Source organism: Salpingoeca rosetta, assembly GCF_000188695.1.
Source record: "Salpingoeca rosetta unplaced genomic scaffold supercont1.43, whole genome shotgun sequence".
NCBI lineage: Eukaryota > Choanoflagellata > Craspedida > Salpingoecidae > Salpingoeca > Salpingoeca rosetta.
In genome coordinates this window covers 245,423-254,154 of record NW_004754891.1, presented here as the reverse complement: position 1 = coordinate 254,154, position 8,732 = coordinate 245,423, and the positions used below count along the sequence as shown (strand labels likewise).

At 61.0% G+C, this 8,732-nt stretch overlaps 3 protein-coding genes across 3 annotated transcripts in view; 1 reads left to right on the top strand and 2 right to left on the bottom strand.

The window, feature by feature from the left end:
* The window catches only part of PTSG_11342 (serine/threonine protein kinase), a 9,899-nt gene extending 8,183 nt beyond the window's left edge, over positions 1-1,716 (top strand). Inside the window, exons 16-19 of the mRNA XM_004987644.1 lie at positions 77-149; positions 384-505; positions 686-795; positions 1,017-1,716. Of these exons, the coding sequence (XP_004987701.1) occupies positions 77-149; positions 384-505; positions 686-795; positions 1,017-1,407 (696 nt within the window). The 3' untranslated portion in view covers positions 1,408-1,716. The remainder of the gene's footprint in view (positions 1-76; positions 150-383; positions 506-685; positions 796-1,016) is intronic.
* A 337-nt stretch (positions 1,717-2,053) lies between these two features.
* Positions 2,054-7,812, bottom strand: PTSG_11341 (uncharacterized protein; the record flags this gene model as incomplete). The annotated part of the gene is made up of 2 exons (XM_004987643.1): positions 3,153-7,812; positions 2,054-3,073 (listed from the first exon to the last, which is right to left on the bottom strand). Exons 1-2 carry the CDS (start codon positions 6,816-6,818, stop codon positions 2,054-2,056), a joined length of 4,686 nt encoding a protein of 1,561 aa, XP_004987700.1. The 5' UTR covers positions 6,819-7,812.
* Positions 7,813-7,814: 2 nt separating this feature from the next.
* Positions 7,815-8,732, bottom strand: part of PTSG_11340 (alpha-N-acetylglucosaminidase) — a 4,303-nt gene continuing 3,385 nt past the window's right edge. Inside the window, exon 4 of the mRNA XM_004987642.1 lies at positions 7,815-8,213. Within this exon, the coding sequence (XP_004987699.1) occupies positions 7,988-8,213 (226 nt within the window). The 3' untranslated portion in view covers positions 7,815-7,987. The remainder of the gene's footprint in view (positions 8,214-8,732) is intronic.

Genomic DNA, 8,732 nt, shown 5'->3' with positions numbered 1-8,732 from the left:
ACACACACACACACACACACACACACACACACACACACACACACACACACACACACACACACACACACACGTGCAGGCACCGGAATCCATCTCCGACAACGAATTTTCGCCAGCGTCGGACATGTTTGCGTTTGGAGTCGTGTTGTGGGGTACGTTCACCTCGTACACACGCTTATTGTGCTTGTTGTGTGTTCGTCTTTGATTTCCCGCTCCTCCCGTGTGCGTGTGTGTGCGCGCACACCATGTCCATGGGCGCCGTTGCTGCCCCCCCCCACAACGACGCCACACACGCTCATGCCCATCAACGCCTCACCCCCTTCACCCTCTCACACCAACACCATCAACGCACGGCTCACATGATGGCCTGTTGTCCCTTTGTACAGAGATTTTCTCGTACGGGCAGAAGCCGTGGGCGGGATTCAGCAACTCTGAGGTGGCAACAAACGTCTCCAAGCGAGGCACACCGCTTGATCGTCCTCAGGCCTGTCCGCATTCCATCTACAAGGTACTAATTGTGCGGTCTCACTCGAGGCACATGGTGCATGGTGCGGTTCGTTGTGGAACCGCCCACGAATGGATGCGCGTGTTATTGTCACTACTCCACACTTGAAGTACGACGCTAGCTCTCGCCCCTCAACGGCAACCACTTCCTGCCTCGACGGCGGTGTCTGCTGCGTGCCCACAGGTGATGTTGCAGTGCTGGCGCATGGCGAGCTCGGAGCGGCCCATACCGCAGAAGCTGCAGGAATTGCTGTCGGAGGCAATGGAGTCAAGCGCTTCAACCACGTTGATATCGTACGTTCATCACTGTGCACTTGAATTGCTGTGAATGCAGTGTCACGGTCTCGTGAAATTGCTCGCCAGCGAAATCCTTATCGCATGACAACGGCACACATGCCCATGGCAAACACACACACACACACATATGCACGCGCACGCATACCCCCATACGCACCCACACACTCATCCATACACCCCTTCGCGCACACGCATGCAAACACCACACGCGCACGCAGGCACACGATAACTCCACGCCAGTCCCTGGTCCCGACGGAGAGCAGTTCGGGGTCGCGTTTCGGATCAGTGGACACCATCGACGCGATGGGGATGGCCTTGTACGACGCGCCCAACAGCGCAGACGTGCTGACAACAGACAGCGATGCCTCGCTCATGCATGGGCAGGCGCAGCTGTTTTCCAAGGCAGATTTGAATGCCTATGCCAAGAAGGACAGCGACGAGCCACGGCCTTCGTCGCTCACGCCGTCGACCGACAGTGACAGCCATGAACAAGGCAACCACCATGACCTCAAGGCATTTGATTCGCCAAGCCCCAACAACAGCCAGCTTTCTCCCTTAACCACAAGGAAGCAGTCATTGTCCAAGCTCACACGCGCCTCGTGCGTGTGAGTGTGTAGCGCGCATTCCCTTTCTGTAGTGCCATTCCCAATGTCACTTTGCCTTAATATCATGTGGGCAGAGCATTTCTTGCTGCTCTGCCTTGTTGTGCCGCTCACAGCTTCCGCTTTGCCAGCCTTGTGTCCCTGTCGTTTTTGTGAGATTCATTAGCTTGATGATGCTTTCTTCCATATGTTCCCCTCCCCCCAACACACATACACACATTTAGCCTTGCCTCTGACCACGCGTATTTGATGACTGTTGATAGGATCTGCCGCAATTGTACAGTTTGCACATTCTATGATGAACAGAGCACCAGCAGCACGCATCATGAAGCAATCTTGAGAGGGGCTTCCCAAACAAAACAGCCGCAATGCACGCACGGGTGACAAGAGAGACCCCACGATGGTAGGAAGAACAAAACCCACATACACAGGCGCTATCAGTAGGGCAAGGGCGATCGTGTAGGCAGAACACAGTTGTGTAAGCAGCGCGGGAAACTGAGACTATGCACAGCAAAGAGCAAAAAGAATGACCGCATGTACAAGGATCACAATCGCAAGCATCAGAACACACACAAACACACACACACACACACACACACACACACACACACACACACACACACACACACACACACACACAACGATGGTTCAGATCAGTTGTCGCCAACGGTGGTGACGCCACGCGGCCCAGCAGGCGACGTCGACTCTGACGCTTTCGGGCGGACACATGAGCGCTTGCGAACAATTGCGACAGCGAGAATGCAGCCGACAATTACAATCAGGGCCGCAACAACACCAGCAATGGCTGGGATCGGGATGGCTGCATCGGACTCACGTGGGTTGACCTTTGGATCGTCAGTCGGTGCAGGCGTGGTTGGTGGCTCAATCACCTCCACAGCTCCAACCAGCATGACGTCGTCTGTGGTGGCGCTGCCGGTGTAGATGGCCACCTCCTTTGCCAGCCGGCCCTCCACCACCGCGGCCTCAAGCGCAGCCTGCACCGCGTACCCGTCGCTGCTCTCCGCGTTCACCTCAAGCTCAACCCCGGCCGTGGTGTTGCCCAGCCGCTCCGCAGCCATCGCGCTCGCCCCAACTACACGCATCGCCGACGGCACAAACGACGCCCGCCCAACAGCAAGGCTTGTCGCCTCCGCAAACTGCGCCGCGTCCATCGTCGTGCTCGGGCGTCCGCGCAGCCCAACACGGAACACAACCGTGTCCAGCGGGCCAGTGGGGCCAGGCGCAGTGCTGTTCGTGTCGTTACCGCTGTGCACCATGTCATCGTCTCCAAGGAAGATGTTAATCCCTCCATCGCCGCCATCGCCGCCATCGCCATCATCAACACTGCCAACAGAGGCCGCGGCTACCGGCAGCTTGGCTGCATCGTACTCCTCCGCACACTGCACCGTGCACGCAACGTACGCCTCCCGCCAGCACGTGTCCACGCTGTCCTGCCCCCAGCGAAGGCACCGCCGCAGGTCGTCGTTGCAGCACCGCGCACACTCGTGCGCACCAGCCGTGCACACCACGTCCGACGGCTGGCAGCTGCACCGCCGCGTGTCCTCGTTCCAGAAACACCGGTTGTCCGCGCTCCGCGCCACCGTCGTCAGGCACGACGTGTGCTCGTTGCACAGCTGCTGCCGCCCCGCGTCAGACGCCTTGAAGAAGTTCACCTGCTCACACGTCACAGGCAGCGGCCGGCACGCCCCCGTGTACAACAACCTTCACCCCGGCACACCGCGCGTGGCACACAGACGCATACGTCTGCCAGTCCTCGCCGCACGCCTTGGCCGCCATCCCCTCCGGCGGGCACAGCCGCTCGCACGCAACGCACAGCCCCCCGTACGCAATCTTCACCCCAGCCTCCCGCGCATAGCACACGTTGTCGTACGTCTGCCCGTCCTCCCCGCACACATACGTCTGGCCCTGCGCAGCGCACGAGTCCGGCTCAACATCGCACGTCACCGGCTCGCCCGTCTCAGGGTCGCTCCACTCCACCTCGCACCCGCCGCAGGGGCTCGTCTCGCACACGGCCTCCGGGTTGGCCTCGCACGTCGCATACGCGCACGGGTCAAACGTGCACGTGCCCTCCTCCACCGGGCACGTCGAGTAGCAGCGCGCACGCGACCCGTCCTCCCGGTAGAACTCGGGCCGGCACCGCCCGCAGGGGTTCACCCAGCACGTCGCGTCCGGCGACCCGGGACACGTCGCATTCGCACAGGGATTCCACTCGCAGTTCTGCCGCGGCAAGCCGGGCGGGCACTGGTAGTCGTCGCCCGGCCGCCAGCTGTCGTCCTGCCGCAGCGTCAGGTCGTCCGCCGCAAAGCACAGGTCCTCCAGGATCGACGGCTGCGACTGCGTCCTGTCCCGCTGCCACTCGTCCGGCTGCCTCACCAGCGCCTCCTCGAGGTACGCCTCGTACGCATCCATGATCGCCCCGTACAGCCCGCCGCGCGACATCCACATGGACGCCTTCCACCACGCCGGCAGCGGCTGCAGTGGGCTGCACGTGCGCGCGGGCTGCACATATGCGTTGGCCTGGATGCGCCGGTACAGCTCCCGCTGCGCCTGGAACACGTCGCGCATGTACAGCGGCATCGGATGCATGATGCTGCACCCGCGGCTGTCCACTCCGGCCGTGTTGAACCCCGTCGCAGTGACCCCGCCAACACGCACCCCATCCCGGTTCCGCCCGAGCTTGTCAAGTCCACGCCTGTCATATCCATCCCTGTCGTAGCCGTCGCGGTCGTACTGCGGCCGGGCACCGGGTGCGTAGTATCCCTTTGTCTCATAGGAACCGCCAAAGAGTGCCTCGTTGCAGGGCGGCGTGCGGCCAGGCGGCTCGTACACCACGCACAGCTGGCCCTCGCTGTCAAGCACGTCTGCCGGCGTCTTGGGAAACGGGTCCATCGTGTCGTGGAGTCGCTCAGGTGTAAAGTCGTTGCCGTTTCCGAGCACGACTTGCCAGTCGTACCACTGCTTGTCGACGTATGCGTGATGCAAGAAGAAGACAGGGTCGTAGGGTGCAGACATGGTGGACATTTGACTGCCGATGAAGTTGTGGGCGTTGCCGTGAATGGCTTCGAGTCGTGCCGACATGGTGGTGTAATCCCGGATTCTCAGCACGTTGGTCACATCTGCGATCGAAGGAATCGACACGCTTGAATCCCAGTTTCGACGGAGGCACGGACGAAAGCCGGCGAAGGGGCCGTCTTGCACGCAGTTGTTGCCACCCTGGCCATTGCCGCCAATGAGATTCCACACAGGCGAGGTCTCGGGCGAGCTGCTGTCGATTGTCCAGTCCCAGTAGGGCAGCGTGAAGTCGCAGTTGCCAGTCACCTCCCGCAGCGCAAGCTCAAACTGGTTTGTGAATTCTCGGTGCCAGGGGAGAAAGGTCGGGTTGCCATGCGCTGTGGTTGCCGCGCCCAGATGCATGTTGACAAACTCGTTCCACCTGTTGCCACTGTTGTACAGGCGCCAGATGGCGTCAATGTACGTCTGCACCTCGTCAAGCGTCAGGTCCCTTATCTCACGGCGCCGCCGCGGCGTGCACTGGCACGTCACCGCCCCGTCTGTCCCGCACACGCACCACTGGCAGGCGTAGCGGAACGTCTCGCCGTAGTTGTACCGCCGGCCCTGGTAGATGCACTGCCGCGGCTCCTGCCACTGCGGGTTGCCGCACTGCCTGTCCCCGCACGCCACCCCGCGCACAAACGACACCACGTCTGTGTTGGGATCGCCCTCCTCCAGCGCCTGGCACTGCTCCCGCGTCGTCTGCTGGCACGTGTACTCTGCCTGCCGGTACAGCCCGTTGTAGCCGTACCCGCGCAGGTCAAAGCCCTGCCTGCTCATGTTGGCCCTGTCCACGCCCCACGCGTCGTACATCTGCTCCTCCAGGTACTCAAACTGCAGGCCGTCGCGGCTCATGTTCTGCGACATGCCGTCCACGGAGAACCCAGACCCGTCCAGCCCGCGCGGATCGTACCCGCGCTCGTCCAGCCCAAACAGGTCAAACGTGTTTCGCACAAACTCCGCGTATGTCCACGGCCGCCGCGAGAACCCGTCCCGCGCATACCCGCGCCGGTCGTACCCAAACTGGTCGTACCCGTTGGCGTCGTACCCGACGTCGTCCAGCACCGTGCGCCGCGTGCAGCACGCCCCGAGCTCGCACCGCTGCTCGCACGCCTCCCTCGTCTCAAAGTTGTTGCCGTTGCCGCCGCACCCGCCATACGCAAACTGCCGGCACTTGCCCGTGATCCTGTCAAAGTACCACCGCGTCATGCGCCCCTTGCACTGCCCGGCCCGCGGCGGCAGCGCGCACACCGTGTGCACCGTCTCCCGCTCCTCGCACGTGCGGTAGCAGGACCACACGCGGTCAAACAGCGTGCGGCCGGGCTCCGTCGGCACCGCCAGCCGCTCGTGGCATGTGCCGTTGCACGTGCCGGACGACGCCCGCTCGTCCACCAGCCGGTACAGCGCCTCCCTGCACCCGGTGTACTGCGAGCACGCCTCAAACTCCTTGCGGCACTCGCCCGTGCACTTGTCGCGCGGCAGGCAGTCCAGCGGCGCCACGCCCTCGTACGAGCTGCGCTTCTCCGCGTAGAACCGCACCGCGCACACCCCGCAGTGGCTCACCTCGCACACCGCCCGCGGGTGCGCCAGGCAGCGGTGCGTGCGGCACATGTCGGGCTCCTCGCACTCGACGTAGCCGACGCCGGGCGGGCACCCGCAGCTGCGGTGCGCCACCACGTAGTCGTGCTGGTCCCACAGCGCCGGTGGCTCTCCGCCGTGCGACTGGCACGCGCTGTCCCCGCTGCCGCCCGCGTATTGCGCGTGCCACACCCGCACCGTCACCCGCACGGCCTGGCTGCCGTCCGGCCCCGTCGCCGTGATGTTCGTCGGCATGTTGCCCGGCACCGCGCACACAATCGCGTTGCCCCCGTCAACCACCGTCGCAGACGCCTCGCACCCGTGCCACGAGCAGGACCACTTCAAGGACGACGTTGTGGTGATGATTGTCGTTCCGTTGGGGCCAGGGGTGGTGGTGTTGTGGGCGACGGTAAACGGAAGCCAGAATGCGCACGTGGCCCTCGCATCGCCTTGCACAGCCGGATCAATGCCTGTGCTGAGCCTGACGGTGCCATCCCTGTCTTGGAACCCACACGGCGGGTCTGCAGCGTACACGCGTGGGGCGTAGCGGGTCTGACATGAAGGAGCAGGGCTGTCTGTGGATCCGGCGTGTGCAATCTCGAAATCGCGAAGGGACTGTGCAGTTGAGCCTGCTGCCAGCAGCAGGCAAGACGCGATGATGCCGAGAACACGCGCCATCGTGGGCGTGAAGCGAAGTGACGGTGCTGGTGGTGTTGTTGTCATAGTCGCTGCTGGTGGTTTGGCTGCGTTCTTGTTACGCTTCTTCATGGCTTGCCTGTGGCTGTGTGCGCGTTCAAGTAAGGTGTTCGATGATGTTGAGGCAGGAGTTGTGGCTGACGTGATGACTCAGTTCACGAGCGTTGCCCGTTGCTGACTTTCCAATCGTTGGTGTGGAGCTGCCTGTTTGGGGTCGTCTTTCAAGTGCGCTATCTGTCGTCAACTTGTCGTCGTCTTCTGCGTGAGCGCGTCTTGTTTGGATCGTTGACGTTGGGAGTACAATCAGGAAAATGTGGAGATACCCGAGCTTGTTGTCGCATCTGCTCGCTGTTGCAGATCGGTGCACGGCTGTGGGGACGTGCAAATATGGATGGATGGGGTGGTTCGTCTCCCTGTTTAGGTGTGGTGCAAAGCTGCTGTGCGTTGCATCGTGCTGAACCCATGATCACAGAGTGGTTAGTGCTCATGTGCTGAGGTGGCGGGGGGATGGTTGAGGCCGTGGATGGTGGATGGAAAACTCTGACGGACTTGCCCACGACGTGCTGGCGTCTCATCCATTCTGGGCCGTCGCGCGAGACGCGTTGAGGGTGAACGAACACGGGAGGGCGGCTCGTTGGTGTGCCTCGGTGCTCACCTCGTCCCTGATTTGCATTTGGATGTTGTTGCATAGTGGACAAGGTACGTGCTCGGCTTGGGTATGTGAATGCAGACGGGGTTGTGAGCAGCTCGTATGGGAAGTTGCATGGGCTGTTGGCCTGCACGGGCGGGTTCTGTCTTGGCACTGCGACCAACACATGGCACGAATTGTGGCAGTGCTGATGGAGCTTGCAGTGATGACGCGAGCTGCTGACCAGGTTTAGCCAGCGAGGACACTTGTTGCAGATGGTACGTTTCTGGAACACGCAGCTTCCAACTGTGTTGAAGCAAGGGGCAAAGGGGAAGTGGTAACGTGCACCACGACAGCACGCAGTGCGTGCACACCGTGCGTGGTGATTGTCGTCGTGGTGCGTGCTGCTTCTTTGTTGTTGTGGGAGTTTGCCGTGTGGATGGCATTGTAGAAAATTATATGAAATCGTTCACGAAAGCCACATCGGCTGTTGGGAAGGACAGCCAGAGGGGAAGGAGAGCAGGCACACCCATGAAGGAGCAGGCGTGGTCACACTGTAACAGCGCGTGGTGGTGGTGGGTGGGGGATGGAATATAACAAGCACACATGCGGGCTAGAGACATGAGCAAGTGGTGGAGTGTTGCTTGGAGTACTTGGCAAAGAGCTCGGTGGCAACGGCGAGTGGGTCCTCCTGTGGGACATGGGGGAACAGCGTGGCATTGTATGGGGTATTCTCAAAGTCCACGGCGAACCGAAGAAATTGCTGCTTGAATGCGCCCGTGTCCAGTGAGGTCGATGCCTGGAGCGCTTCAACAGCTTGCTCAACGAACATGGCAATCCTTGGGTGCAAAAGGAACGCGGGGGTGTGGATGGAAGGGAATGAGGGTGGTGTTGATAGTGAACAGGGAGGCAGAGAGGCAAGGAAAAGTGAACAAAGGACACTCTGTTTGCAGGTGGGAGTTTGCTGTGAGTAGTGGAGCACCACTGTCACGCAAGTGCACACAATAAGGTGCTGACGTGCAAAGTGCGTGCACATCCCCACAGTCAAGCGCGGACGTATACGACAAATGAAGGAGCATATTCGCAAACACACACACACACGCACGCACGCACGCACACGCACGCACACACACGCACGCACGCACGCACACGCACGCACACGCACGCACACACACACACACACATACACACACACACACGACACGCACACGCACGCACACGCACGCACACGCATACGCACGTGCGCATACATCCACATATATACATTTATCGGCCATATAGTAGTTTATCTAATAATCACACAATCAAGCAAATCTTAGCGGCGAGAAGCAAAATAAGCAAAAAAAGCGTTATTTTGT